The sequence below is a fragment of the Vigna radiata genome, chromosome 6 (assembly GCF_000741045.1).
Source record: "Vigna radiata var. radiata cultivar VC1973A chromosome 6, Vradiata_ver6, whole genome shotgun sequence".
NCBI lineage: Eukaryota > Viridiplantae > Streptophyta > Magnoliopsida > Fabales > Fabaceae > Vigna > Vigna radiata.
Genome location: NC_028356.1, coordinates 19,815,118 through 19,830,696, shown reverse-complemented (window position 1 = coordinate 19,830,696; position 15,579 = coordinate 19,815,118). Strand labels below are relative to the sequence as shown.

The 15,579-nt window shown below is 35.0% G+C and overlaps 1 protein-coding gene across 4 annotated transcripts; it reads right to left on the bottom strand.

Moving 5' to 3' along the window:
* Window positions 1-1,105: 1,105 nt before the first annotated feature.
* LOC106764633 (glutamate synthase [NADH], amyloplastic) lies at window positions 1,106-13,249 on the bottom strand. Of its 4 annotated transcripts, none has more exons than XM_014648924.2 (22): window positions 12,510-13,249; window positions 12,304-12,423; window positions 10,792-10,896; window positions 10,437-10,589; window positions 10,122-10,222; window positions 9,924-10,020; window positions 9,358-9,467; window positions 9,033-9,136; window positions 8,771-8,950; window positions 8,328-8,671; window positions 8,173-8,243; window positions 7,614-8,083; window positions 6,651-7,520; window positions 6,276-6,430; window positions 5,830-5,991; window positions 4,137-5,729; window positions 3,714-3,923; window positions 3,335-3,603; window positions 2,813-3,118; window positions 2,451-2,718; window positions 2,017-2,274; window positions 1,106-1,783 (listed from the first exon to the last, which is right to left on the bottom strand). In XM_014648924.2, exons 1-22 carry the CDS (start codon window positions 12,852-12,854, stop codon window positions 1,496-1,498), a joined length of 6,579 nt encoding a protein of 2,192 aa, XP_014504410.1. In that variant the 5' UTR covers window positions 12,855-13,249; the 3' UTR covers window positions 1,106-1,495. The 4 variants fall into 4 exon arrangements, with proteins under 4 accessions (XP_014504410.1, XP_014504412.1, XP_014504414.1 ...); XM_014648926.2 differs by having other exon boundaries at window positions 3,714-3,920; window positions 12,510-12,854; XM_014648928.2 differs by lacking the exons at window positions 9,924-10,020; window positions 10,122-10,222; window positions 10,437-10,589; ... (1 more) ...; window positions 12,304-12,423; window positions 12,510-13,249 and adding an exon at window positions 9,802-9,862.
* Window positions 13,250-15,579: the final 2,330 nt, after the last annotated feature.

The window sequence follows — 15,579 nt, the reverse complement described above, 5'->3', positions numbered from 1 at the left end:
GCTTTGTCCTTATTGTATTATTTTGCGAGGCTCTATCAGATGTATCTGCAGTAATATTAACTATTAATCAATAGGTCATGTTTGAACCTTATAGAAAAAACATTACAAACATGATTTGTTAAAGTAAAAAGGTTGACCATGTTTGACCATAAATTTTGGAAAGAGATTTTCATTCTTCACAATGTCCCACACGACTTGTGATCCTTCATTGCTTTTGATAAATAAGACTTTTTCAGTTTTGTAAGAGAAATGATTTTTGAAAACTTGTCCTATGTTTTCATTGGAATCAGGATCATTTCTCCAAGTTCTGTTAGGAACTAACTTTTGGTGTAAACTCTAATACCAATTGAAATACACAATAAAACAATGGAAGGAGATGAATAATGTTTTCTAAAATTTTTACAAGGAGTATCTAATGAGTTTTCAAAGGATTACTAAACAAAAGTAATCTTTAGATGAAGGTCATTTTCTTAGCAATGCAATAACGTGTTTAGCGTAAGCATCCAATGAAAATAAGGAAGCTTGAATCTATAAATAAAGAGAAGATGAAGTGACTTAGGTTGGATTAGAGAAAGTTTTCATAGTAGGTTGGATTAGAAAAAGTTTTCACATATTAAACATTGTGTTATTTGTTTTTTTTTTTTTTATTTTAACTAGGATTCATTGTAAGATTTACTTATAATGAGTACTTAACCTTGTGTTGGAATTGAATAACAACGTTACTTTTTGGTAAAATACCTTTTTTGGTCCTAGTTTTGATTGATAACATTCAAAATGGTCCCCATTTGTTTTTTCTACTCACTTTAGTCCTAAAAAACGTAATTTGTGTTCAATTTAGTCTTTTAGGACACAAAACAAATGGAGACTATTTCGAATGTTACCAACCAAAACTAGGACAAAAAAGATATTTAACCTAACTTTTTTTTACTTTTTGTCTCATTTATATAATTATATTTTGTTTTCTACTTTGATTTTGTCTCATTTATGTAATTATATTTTGTTTTCTACTTTGATTTAGTTTCATGTATAATGTTTGATTGTTGAGGAGGATTAGATAATGATGACGATATTGCTATTTTAAAGTATAAAATTAACTTCAGAAAGATGTTTAAAATTGAAACAATGTTGCATCTAAATAATAATTATCAAACTGTACATTTCATTACATATAATAGTCACCATTGCCAACTAATATAGCTAAATTTCCCAGCAATAAAGCCCGAATAATAAATAAGAAACCAACTATGAATAACTGAACACTCGAATCTGCAATAACCAAAGACCCACCAACACCCAGAAGACGTCCTTCTAGCTTTCCCTACACACTAAATTTCTCTTTATTTCTGATTATTTCGCCCTTTTGGGTGTAGCAACTGCCAATCAAGAATACCTAAGTAAACCAATGAATCTCAGGCTGAACCTTAGAACACTCTTACTTTATTATTCTGTGCAATTCTTTCGGAACTTTATGATCATGAAAAATTACAGGAGCCACCTAAGTCATCACAGTGTGTTTGTTGCTGCCCTGCTGCTTCTTGTTGAGGCCCTGCTGCCTCTTCAAGGGCCCATCCTGATTCATATGCTCTTCATCTTCTTTGAAAAGATACTTGTCTACCTGTGCCGCAGCTTGTCGTCCCTCTGAAATGGCCCACACCACCAGGGACTGACCCCGGCGACAATCACCGGCTGCAAACACCCCTTTCACATTAGTTGAGAAGCGGCCATAATCAGCCTTGAAGTTTGACCTGTTGTCTCTATCCACTCCCAACTTCTCTGCAATTGTCTGCCAAAAACAAAAGCAAAACATGTCATCAGTTCGAAAAACATCACTGCAATGTCTGAACTTGGCTAGAACATGATAAAAGTCAGGGCAAAACACCTATGAAGCTTTTTCATGTTGCACATAAACGTTTACAACTTTTATACAGTGATATTATGGCATTTTCCATAAACGTGCCATTTTCAGTTAAGTAGCTTTTGAGGAAACAAAATGAAGTTATTTTGATGGATACTTACAGGCTCGGGACCAAGGAACCCCATGGCTAGTAAAACTAGGTCAGCTTCAATAATCTCCTCCGAACCCTCAATTTCCTTAAACTGAAACTTGCCGGTTTCATCCTTTTCCCAGCAGACGCGAATCACTTCAAGTCCTTTCAAAACTCCGTTTTCATCTCCGACAAACCTCTTAGTCAGAACCTCGTACGATCTTGGATCTTTGCCAAATTTTGCTGCTGCCTCTTGGTGACCGTAATCTACTCGGAATATGCGAGGCCACTGCATTCCAAAAATATTGTAATTTAAGCTCAAAGATTCAAGTCAGTAACAGTTAATATGAACAAAATTATGTCGGCAATTATTTCGCCATTCCTAGTAATTACAAGAGTCCAATTTCTGGTTGTGTACTTCTAAGATACATGACAGAACTTTAAAACTAACAATCCAAATCGGACCTGAGGCCATGGGTTTCCGGGAGCCCTAGTTGGTGGGGGCTGAGGAAGGAGTTCAAGATTTACAATACTACTACAACCATGACGAATGGATGTTCCTATGCAATCTGTGCCAGTGTCACCTCCACCAATGACCACAACTTTCTTGTCCTTGGCTGAAATGTAGTTACCATCCGCGAGATTACTATCAAGCAAGCTTTTAGTATTTGCATGAAGAAACTCCATGGCAAAATGAACTCCTGACAGCTCCCGCCCAGGTACAGGAAGATCCCTACATGAAAAGATTTATATAATTCTCAGTACACCTACTCAGAGGAATTGAACTAAATCAAATAGGTAACAAGGACTTCATATCACTGCTTCACCTTGGTTTTGTAGATCCTACAGCCAAGACAATGGCATCATTTTCCTCCCGAAGCCGATCATGAGAGTATAAAGGGTCATGTCCAACATTAGCATTCACCACAAAATCTACTCCCTCCTCGGCCATAAGATTCACTCGTCGTTGAACTACGTCCACTTTGTCAGATTTCATGTTGGGGACCCCATACATCATAAGCCCTCCAATCCTATCAGCTCTTTCATACACTGTTACCGTATGACCCATTTTATTTAGCTGATCGGCAGCTGCCAAACCAGCTGGTCCACTTCCAACGATGGCTACTCTTTTCCTGTATCAGGAAAGATATTACTTAATGGTAACAGTAGTCGATTTCAAAAGCTTAGAGAATGTTCCAGTTAAATTTTGCTAATTATTGTAGCAGAGTTGAACATTTTAAACACAGAATATTACTGACCAGCAACTTGGTGGGTTATACATATTTGCTGAAAAGGAACAACATAATAGAAGTGAATAAAACTAAATGCTAAGAAGAAAAACAACTTACCCAGTTCTCTTGACTGGAGGTCGTGGCACCATCCAACCCTCCTCAAAAGCCTTATCTATGATGGCACATTCAATGCTTTTAATAGACACGGGATTCTCAATAATACCAAGGACACAAGAACCTTCACAAGGCGCTGGGCACACGCGACCAGTAAACTCTGGAAAGTTATTTGTTTCAAGAAGCCTCTCTAATGCTTCCTTCCACCTATTTTGGTATACTAGCTCATTAAACTCTGGTATTTTATTTCCAAGAGGGCATCCCGAATTTTCCTGAAATATTATGCAAACATCTTCAGTTTAAATGCAGGTCCAGAAAACCCTTTTAAGAGAATATGTACGTTGTAAAGTAAAAATGAAAACTTGGAGGTGTAAATGCACACCTGATGACAGAATGGGGTACCACAGTCCATGCAACGGGCTGACTGTGTTTTCAACAGGGGACCAGGCTTTGTCTCCTCCATCACTTCCTTCCAATCTGTCATGCGAACATTAGGATCCCTATACTGAACACCCTCGCGCTCATATGCAACAAAACCTCTATGCTTAATGGCATCAGTGACTCGACTTGGCCTCTTGGGCGCCTCAGCCTGCTGATATTCATACACATCAACATGCATAAACTGTGCAAAACTTACTCTACGTTATAAAATTACAATTTCCTTGCATACTGCCCAGTAATTAACGAAGATAAGATAGCCCAATCTAACAGGTTTTAATTTTTAAAAAAGATCGTTTTTCTTATGAAATAGAAAAGCAAATATACAAATATTATAAAAAAAAATTGATGGTAAAAATAAACTAACCTGACTCTGTTTCTCATTCAAAGATGCAGTTGCCAGTTTCTTAAGTTCTTCAAAAGCATCTTTCTCTACGGCTTGTGCTTCATCGTCTTGGTCCTCTGCATCTTTTGCTGCATCTTTGGAGGCTTCCTCTGACTTCACACTAGCTAGAGCACGTTTATATTCCCGAGGGAATACCTTGATAAATTTAGGAAGAAGATTCTCAAAATCATCAAGCACTTCTTTGGCAAGCAGACTATTTGTGTGACGCTGATGCTGCTGTATCAACATTCTAAGAGTATAAATGTCCTCTTCCTCTTCAACCTTGTCCAGATCTACTAGTTCCAAGTTGCATCGAGATTGGAATTTTCCATCCAGATCTAGAACATAAGCAATCCCACCGCTCATACCTGCAGCAAAATTTCTACCAGTTTCCCCAAGCACAACAACAGTTCCGCCAGTCATGTACTCACACCCGTGATCACCAACACCTTCCACCACAGCCTTAGCCCCAGAATTACGGACACAAAATCTTTCCGCTGCCATTCCATTGAAGTAAGCTTCCCCTCGAGTGGCCCCATAGAGTGCCACATTACCGATCACGATGTTCTCCTTAGGGTCAAAGTTACTTCCTTTTGGAGGATACACAACAATCTTGCCACCGGATAATCCTTTACCAACGTAGTCATTACTATCACCTTCAAGTTCCAAAGTGATACCAGGACAGAGGAATGCACCAAAACTCTGGCCTGCACTTCCAGTAAATCTGATATGAATGGTGTCGTTTGGAAGACCAACTAGGTGGTACCGTTTAGTCACCTCATGGCTAAGCATGGTTCCCACTGCACGGTTTACATTATAGATTGGAGTCTCAATGTATACAGGGAGACCCTTTTCCAAAGCAGCATTAGACAGACTTATGAGCTTGTTATCCAAGGCATTATCCAAACCATGATCCTGTTTTTGCACACAATATTGAGCAGCTTCTGGCCGCAATTCAGCTGCAGGTCTAAGCAACAGAGAGAGATCAATGTTCTCTAGTTTCTCGTTGCTCTTAATGACTTCCTTATCAACTTCAAGCATATCAGATCGACCAACCATCTCATTAACTGTCCTACACCCAAGCTGGGACATAATTTCTCTCATTTCTTCTGCCACCATAAAAAAGAAGTTGATAACATGCTCGGGTTCTCCGGCAAACTTTTCTCTGAGCACAGGATCTTGAGTTGCAATGCCAACCGGACAAGTGTTCTTGTGGCACTTCCGCATCATGATGCATCCAAGAGTAATAAGCGGAGCAGTACTGAAGCCAAACTCTTCTGCACCAAGCAGAGTAGCTATGGCCACATCTCTCCCTGTTTTTAGTTGCCCATCAGTTTGGAGGACTGTGCGACCACGTAGATCATTAGCAACCAAAGTCTGGTGGGTCTCAGCCAGGCCAAGTTCCCAAGGAAGTCCAGCATTCTTTATACCAGTCCATCTGGATGCCCCAGTACCTCCATCATGACCTGAGATCAACACATGGTCGGCATGGCCTTTAACAACTCCACTAGCAATAATTCCCACCCCAGCTTCAGATACCAACTTCACACTAATCCGAGCAGTTGGGTTGGCATTCTACATATTAACAGAATGGAATTAAACAGAATTAACGTCTATTTAAGGAATATTCATTTAAAAGCACTGATTGAGAAATAGAATCCTTAGATGAAAATACCTTCAGATCATGAATTAGTTGGGCAAGGTCTTCAATTGAATAAATATCATGATGGGGTGGGGGACTGATAAGTCCTACCCCAGCAGTTGAATTCCTTGTAACAGCAATGTCTCCTATAACCTTGTGGCCAGGAAGTTCACCTCCCTCCCCAGGTTTTGCTCCCTAGAGATGACAATTATGTTAAGACAATACCACTCTCTTATGTGAAAAACTACAGTTTATATCTAACGTTACCAAAGGTCAAATGCAGGTATAAATACTTAACGACACAATAGCACCCATAGGTGCCTTGAAATCATAGCATCATCTGCCACGAATATACATTCATAAAAAATAGAAATTTAACTCCAACAGTGATGCGGGTCTGGAGACTAGTCAATGAATTTTCCTGATACTTAAGAAAGAGGATAATAACCTCAATTTAATAGACTAATTTTGACAGTTACCTGGGCCATTTTTATCTGTAGTTCATCAGCATTTGTAAGATAGTAACTTGAAACTCCAAATCTCCCACTAGCCACTTGCTTAATGGCACTCCTTTTGGGATTCATTGTGCCATCAGGAAGAGGCTCCATACGAGACGGTTGCTCCCCTCCCTCACCTATAACAAATATGCAAGAAATCAATCATCAGATAATCTCATAAATTTATGATCTTAATCATCATCTAATACAAATAGAAACTCAGGTGGTAAGTAACACAGGATATTCTGGATATTTTTGAAAAAAAAAAAACGGTTTCTGGAAAACGTGCTATGCAAATATATTTAACAGTTCAGAAAAAAAAAATGCTTGAATATTCTCCCACAACGTTTAACAAACCTGTGTTGGATTTCCCTCCAATTTTATTCATAGCCATTGCTAATGCTGTGTGTGCCTCCAACGATATTGACCCATAACTCATGGCCCCAGTGCAAAACCGTTTAACTATTTCGCTAGCTGGCTCCACTTCATCAATAGGAATTTTAGTAGCTGTCTCTTTAAATTTCAGAAGACCCCGCAAATTGCAAGCCTTGTTCAATTCATGAATGAACTTAGCATACTGTTTATATGCATCTGCACTGTTAGTTCTGGCAGCTTCTTGAAGCTTTGCTATAGCAAGAGGATCATTCAGGTGAATTTCACCACCCTTTCTCCAGTGGTAATCACCAGGATTTGGTAACGTTACAGCTTCTGCACTTCCAGGAGAGAAAATACGGGAAGGAAAAGCCAACTCATGCAGTTGCAAAGCATCACGAGCAAGTGCCTCGAATGTTGCACCCTCAACTCGACTTGGAGTCCCAGCAAAGCACTTTTCTATCACTTCAGATGAAAGACCCAGAGCTTCAAAAATCTGAGCACCTTTGTATGATGCCAAAGTTGATATTCCCATCTTGGCAAGAACCTTCATCATTCCATAGTTGCTTGCTTTGAAATACTTCTTGACCAACTCTTCTTTTGAGTGGAATTCACCATTTGCTTTGGGTGGGATCTTTCCATCAACCTGCAGTCGCCAAATTGCTTCTATAGCCAAATATGGGCATATAGCATCAGCACCAAAACCAACAAGTGTACAGAAATGGTGCACTTCACGTGGCTCGGCAGATTCAACTATTAAGGCAACTCTAGTACGCTCAAGTGTTTTAACTAGATGTTGATGGACAGCACCAACAGATAGGAGGGAGCTCACAGCAACACGTTTCCTTGAGAAGGCTATAGATTAAATCACAGATGTAAATTAATTAGATAAACATGCACCGTTAAGAAGTAACTTTAAGCAATAAAAGGTATCAAGGTGTGTAATACCTCTATCAGAAAGCACAAGTGTAGTATAGCCTTCATTAATTGCATCATGTGCTTCTGCACATATCCTGTCCAAGGCTTCCTCCAACCCTCTCTTACCACGTTCCTTTGAGTACGTTATGTCTATAACTTTGCTGTTCCATCCCCTATAATTCATTTTTTTAATGGCTTCCATTTCTTCAGTGGATAAAAGGGGACCTTTGAGGGAAAGGCGGTGGCATTGCTGCTCTGTGATTTCAGTCAGATCTCCTTCTGGACCAACCATACATTGCATAGAAGTGACTATTTTCTCTCTAATAGGATCAATAGGAGGGTTTGTCACTTGAGCAAACATTTGCTTGAAATATTCAAAAGTAAGTTTCTCTCTATTAGACATGACAGCTAGTGGTGTATCATTTCCCATTGACCCAAGCGCTTCTACGCCATCCTTGGCCATAGGAAGTAACAGCATTTCCAATGATTCAACTGAATATCTGCAAGTATAAAGCAGCATATAAAAAACTTTTTCTTCATAAAAACTGCTGATAGAATTGAACAAATATTAATGTTGGATATTGCATACCCAAAAGCTTTCAGTGGAGCCAATAAGCCATGGATGCCCATATTTACCATATCTACATCATCGTTGGATGGCTGCAGTTCATTTAAGATGTAACAATTAGATTTGTCTACAAGAAATTTGTGAGTTGTTCACATCAATATTTATGCTACACTTACTGGAATCACTCCTGCTATAGGTGGTGGTACTCTTCCTGATTTAGGAACAGAATCAACAATGTCTTTGAGTTCAATTTTCTGATTTTTGAGCCAATCCTCATAAGGTCTTGCCAATGAGTATTGCTCTTTTAAGGCATCATCATTTACAACTGCATGCTTCTCAAAATCAACCAGAAGCATCATGCCAGGATTTAGTCTACCTTTCCTACATATATCTTCTGGTGGAATGTCTACAACCCCAACTTCACTTGCCATTATAACTCGTCCACTATGAGTGACATAGAAACGGCCTGGTCGCAGTCCATTCCTATCCAATGTAGCTCCAAGATAGTGACCATCGGTAACTATAGTGAAATTAGATTAGATGGATTAGTGCCAAATCATAAAACCAATAAGAACAGGACATTAATATGTGATAGAACTGAAGCCCCAGCAAAATTTACATGATATAAGAGCTGGCCCATCCCATGGCTCCATGAGAGCTGAGAAGTATTCATAAAATGCTTTATGCTGAGAATCCATGTTCTTGTCATTTTGCCATGCTTCAGGAATCATCATCATAACAGCTTCAGGAAGACTTTTTCCTGAATGAAGCAAAAACTCAAGCACACCATCAAAAGCTCCTGCAATATAAAAACTACCCATTAGGATTCAGTATAGGACTATAGTCTAGGGCGCAAACAGAATCTTTAGTCACGATTTTACCTGAATCTGATGAATTTGCATCCACAATGGGCAAAAGCTTCTTTAATTCACTCTCTGATAAACCAAGCTCCTTGCATTTTAGTAAACCCTCACGTGCCTTCATCCTAAGAAATAAAACAATACTACATCTATTAAAATGCAATGAGTACACCCCAAAAAATTTTCAATGCTTTTATAAGCTTGACGCACACTCAACTGACACAGTATCCATCTTTTGTGGAGGAATGAAGATACAATCATGTAATTAACAGACACTATTTAGCATTCATTCATTTCAGCATAATGGGCATATTACTGATAGACCATTTAATGACTGAAGGCATACCAATTAACATTGCCTCTGAGTGTGTTGATTTCGCCATTGTGTCCTAATACACGCATTGGTTGAGCACGATCCCAGCTAGGAAAAGTATTTGTAGAAAACCGTGAATGTATCTGCAGTTATGCACACCAAACAGAATAAAACAGTGTAGAAAATCAAATGCAAAAATGCTGTTTATTCCAGGTAAACTTATATATTAAGTGCCGGTAGAAATTCTAGAAATCCTAAATATCCCATTCACTTTCACCAAAAATGGTTTTTCACTCCACCACTTTGAAGAAATTGTCCTCCAGATCAACTACCCACAGAAAGCATCAGCAGAAATTTCTGCAAACATGATTTATCTTGATAATGAACTTTCTTACCAACTCAACCATTGCATCCAATCCAGCATCCAAATTCAAACAGTATTCAAGGAAGCGGAAGAACTTAAGAGATCATTCAAACCTCAATGCCTCAGAAGTCATTCCCCAACCTTGCATCTCTCCAGTTACTGGTTGTTCCCATGCTGTTTGTTGGAGTATAGAGTTAGTGGAGAAAGAAAATAGGCTAATGGGTAATATATTTACCAGGGCCATGTAGCTCGTAAACCTTTCATTGCCAAGATCAGCAAAGTAATAATCCCTCAACTGAGCTGGTGTTAGCTGACCTTTGTAAACAACAGTCCTGTACAAAATTGAATAACCATCACGAATTTGACATTGAATACATAATTTGCAGCAAACATAATTTACATGAGAAAATGAGGTCCACTCTAGACAACCCACCTTGATGAAAGTGAACAGATATAGAAATCAGTAATGCCGTCATTTTGGAGATTTAATGCAGATGTAATAGCTGCCATGCTGAGCTTCCTTAATATGTACATCTGCAAAAACCAAGTATCCTATTAAGTTCTGTTTAATTATCACTTAGAATTTATCATACAGCGACAAAAATATGAGCTGAACCAAAATTTGTTAAGCAATAAATTCAACTCCTTAATCTTTTTCATAGGAAAGAAATATGTTTCCATTATTTTGTTCACTTAAAAATTTTAACACAAATGTCTTGCCACCAATGTCACATTGTAGAGAATGTACCTGTCTTTCCAAATCGACATTTGATTGAGCACTTGGCGTGAGAAACACTTGTTCAATCACTGGTTCGGTCTGTAGGGCTGATTTGCCCAATTCTGTGTTATCAGTGGGTACAGACCGCCAACCAAGAACAGTGTGCCCCAGAGATTCAGCAACCTTAAACCAGAACGACAGCATAATTACTAACACTTGTCAGTAAAATATAAAATAATAATTTTAGCTAGTGGAGGACAAGTTCAGCATGATAAAAATAGTTTAAAAAGTATATCATGAAAAGTACAGCATTCAAAAGCCATTATTATTCATCACATCAGTTTAAATTAAATATCAAATACAAAAACTTCGGAATCAGATTTACCTTGCTAAATATTCTTTTGCTTTCCTCCCTTCGATTTTCAGACTTTGGCAAGAAAAACATGCCAACTGCATATTTTCCTTGGGGAGGAAGCTCAAAATCCACAACCTGCAACAAGACAAACCTATTAGTTAATATAACTAGTGAAAGATACAAAACTAAGTTCCAATAAATCATTTTTTTTTCTTTATTTTTTCATCAACAAAAAGGTTACACAGTCTAAGAATGAGCCAATAGGTATCTCTATGCAATTAAGTATTATTTACTATTGTCTACAACCTATACGTATATAAAATTTAGAAGTCCTTGGGAAAAAGAAAATAAAAAGCAAATGCAAAGCTCTTTAGCATCAAAATAATTCTATTAATTTTGAAGAAAAATACTGTAATAACAAAAATAATTATAGTACAATTTCAAATAATGATATAGTCCAAATAAACAAAAGAGAAATAAGGAAAAGGAAACAAATACAAAAAATAAATAAAGCATTCACATTTACTGTTTATTATGGAATTGGTATCAATAAAAATAAATAATTGAAAGTGAGAAAAAATCTTAAATAAATCTAGCTTTTAGTAAATTAAATCATCATCAATGGAAACTATTAATAAATTAAATCATCTTCAATAGAAACTATTAGTAAATTTAATCATCATCAATAGAAACTATTTGTAAATTAAATCATCATCAATAGAAACTATTTGTAAATTAAAGCATCATCAATCGAAGCTACAATAATACGGTAATCTCAAAAACAACAAAATAAAATCATAAATATATTTTCAACTAAGAATCAATAAACAAATACACATATAGTTAGGGCATGATAAAATTGCTAGTAATTTGAGTGAAACATAGATACAAAAGTCAAGATGTCTCGTCTAAAAACATACATCTCAAAAGCATACCAGAACTCGAAATCATGAATCAACAATGCCTATTTAGAAGCTTACAAGCTGAACGGAGAAATTTTGCACAAAAATTAATTAAGTACAATTTTATTCAAAAAGCTCGTGATGTTTCAAGGGAGTTATTAATTTAAATTTAAGTGTGACAGAGATGATAAAAATTTTATTTTTTTTCAAATTGTCGATTGTCAATTTAAAAATGGTGTTATAAATAAAACATAATAGACACTTTATAAATCAAATACTTTTATAAAAGGTTTACAATCTAAAACCTTCAAAGAAATAGTTCATAGTTACTTTTTTTTACTAGATATATTAGAAGAAATAGAAATACCATGTTCATTATGTAAAGTAAAATAATATTCATGTTAAAAAAAGTAGAATTTATATATAGAGAGATAATCAAATTATTTATATGTTTTTATTGTCTTAAAAATTATCTGGTATTTGTAAAATTAATTGAGTTGAAAATCAAATTACTACCCAGAATTTACTTTTCACTTATATAAAACCTAAGGGTAGATATTTGTAAAATTAAAAAAAAAAATGCAAACAAAACATAGTGGTAGATATTTGTAAAATTAAAAAGCGCAAACAAAAAACGTGCCTCCTGGTAAAAGACATGAGGCAGAGAAACAAGAATTCCAGCACCATCTCCAGTGTTGGCTTCGCAACCGCAAGCACCTCTGTGCGTCATCCTCACCAACATTTCCAGCGCGTCAGTTACCTGCAGTGCACACGCGCACAAAAATAATCACTTCGTCAATCTTAAACACCACGTTACATCCAAATCCAAACCAAACCAAAAGGTACCGTTCTGCGGTTACACTCTCCCGACAACTCCGCCACGAACCCCACCCCGCACGAGTCTTTGTCCATCCCTGGATCATACAGCCCCAGCGGCTTCTCTGGCACGGTGGAGAATGCTGACCGGACTGCCACCCTCCATTTTGGCAACCGCCCCGATTGTAGCAACCCGATCCGGTCGAAACCGCTCGACCGCACCTCTGCGCCGAACAACCTTTTCTTCTCTACGATAGAGGCAGAGCTTCGTGCAACCCTACTTCTCAGAAGCAGACGCGCTTTGTTAGGGTTATTGAAAGCTTTTATTTGAGGGTTGTTTAGAACGGGGAGCGTGAACGACAAAGCATTCGACATTGTTCACGAAAAGAAGATAACAAACAAAAACAATAGAAAGGTGAAACGGTGTGCTTCTTTTTCTCCTATAGTTATAATTGCGTTAACTTGTGAGACGTCTCATTTGCGCGTCCAGATTCCGTTACAAGTGCCTGAATAGAGAAATAGAAAAGATGGTATGGTATATATCCAAAGGGATTTGGGGTGTTTTTCACATCAAGAAAAACAGATCTGAAATTACTGATTGAAGATCCGGGGTTGTGAGGAGATGGTAACGAAGAATTGAGATGTTAAAGGAGTGTCTGGTATGATGAAGATAGAATACCGAAACTGAGGAAGAAAGAAGAGAGGGAAAAAAACAGAGAGATGACAGAGGGCATGCGGTGTGAGGAGGGATGTTATGAGAAGAGAGAAAGGTGGATATATAAGGAAGAAAGAAGGTAGGAGGAGTAGGAAGAAGTGTGGGGACCACAAGTTGCTCCTTGTTGTGCTTGGTGGTGGTGTTTGTGTAATTACCAACTTCGACCTCATCACTGTTCTGTTTTCTTTGTCGACAGCTTAGGATTCACAGTGACGCCACGTGCTAGCTGTTCTATGTGGCATTCTAAAGCCGCTCCATGAGGTGGGTCCTACCATCTGGGTAGGTTCGGTCGTGAACTAGGAACCTGTGTGCTATGCTCCGCGGCTGATAGACACCGTAAATAAATACTTTCTATTATAAGTAACTATTTTTTTCACTCGTACTAGGAAGATACTTTCTAAAAGAATTAAATATTTCAAGGATGTTTAAGTAGATAAAAAAAAAAAACTAAACTTTCTTACTTGTTTAAAAATTTACGGGTTGAATTTAGTTTTTATTTTTTTAATTTTGAATTTAATAGTTCAATATATGCTGTCTTCAATCGTGTCCTGAAATTTAATAAACTAAAACCATTGTTAAAATTTTGATTCAAATTATGTTTGTAAGGAAAAAAATTTAATTGATAATAATGGATTATGTTATTGATTAATGGAAAAAAATTTAATCATATAAACACGTAATTAATATTTAAATGTTGTAAAAAAATGTTATTTAGATATTATTATCCTTATGTTATTTAAGAGTGGATTATGTTAAAAACACGATACTTTAGTTGTCTTGTCTGAATGAGTAGAGATTAAATTGAGAAAGTAATATTTTATTTATTATTCCTGTAAATATCGGTTGTGTTTTTTTAGTATTTTTATTACTATTTAAATTTTTTCAGTAATTATGTTCTTTACCTTTATTGTTATATGTGTTAACTAGAAATAACAATGTCATATCTTGTTAACCTTTTTTATTTTGATATATCCTGTCCGTAATTACCATATCTTTAATTAAATTGTTTATTTTACATTTCATTAATTATTGTATTAAATATAAGGTATTTTAGAATTTTATAATAATACTATAAATGAATGAGTGACTTAAATAAATCATCAGCATGATTTAGTTTTCAAATATATTAAAAAAAATCTTGAAGTTTTTTCAAAATTTATTTTCAATCTATAAACTAAAAGCAATTAAAATTGAAATGATGGATGGATTGTAACAAAAAAAAACTAACAAAGACAACAAAAGAATACAAAGAAAATGTTGTGATTCAAATCAAATGATGTAAAAGTTATTCAATTTGAGAATAATTAGTTTAGTTTTTTTTTTTTTGTTAATTTTGATTAATTAAGTTTATATTGTTAATGAAATGTGAAAAGTGTTACTTGTCAGTTTTTTTCAATTCTTTTTAATTTTTTCTTAATTTTTTTATCAGTGTTACATGTCAAGTCAATGTTAGTGACACATCTTATTAGTGTCAGTACACTCAATGTTAGTGACACATATTATTAGTATCAGTACCACTTATCAAATTATTATGAGTGGAGTGTCACGTGTCAGTGTGTTATATTCAATTCAATTTAAATTTTGGTTAATTTTGTTTTATTTGTGTCTTATTTTAAAAAAAAATGAAATAATTTTGTTTCTATCTAAATTGAGATAAACTTTAATTTTTATATAAATATTATATTCAAATTTTTATTAAAATTTACATTTCTATTAAATATTTTTTCATTATTTTTAAACTAATTCTAACTATATTATTATAATATAATTATTAATTTTATATTTAATTTTTCTATATATATATATACAAAGATGAATTAATCAAACTTAATAACTATTCTACAAGTATGTGCCATATTAAATACAAAATACAACATTTTAATTTATTTTAAATATTAAATCTTAAACTCTAAATCATTAACCATTAACATATTAAATATAATTATTTAAAATCTTATTCAAAGTCTTATGTGATTAATATAATCTTTTTATTAAATAACATTAGTTTAATTTTTACATACTAAAGAATATTCAACAATATTTATATCATAATTTAATGTAAAAGTGATAAATGTTATAAAACAATTGTTTAAGACAAAGTTATTACATATATCAATAAATATATAATTTTTTTAAAATAAATTTATTTTAAAAATCAAAGTAAAATATATTTTTTAAATTTCACTTTATTAAATTATTAATTAATTAATTCACAAAAGGGATATAATTAAAATAAAAAAAAATAGTATAGAAAAAGATAACTAATGCTTCAAATATAAGTTATTTAAATATATGTTATTGATTAACATAATAAATAAATAAATAAATAAAATAACCTTTTAGGACATGTATAGCTCCAAAATAAATATAAATAAAAAATAGAAA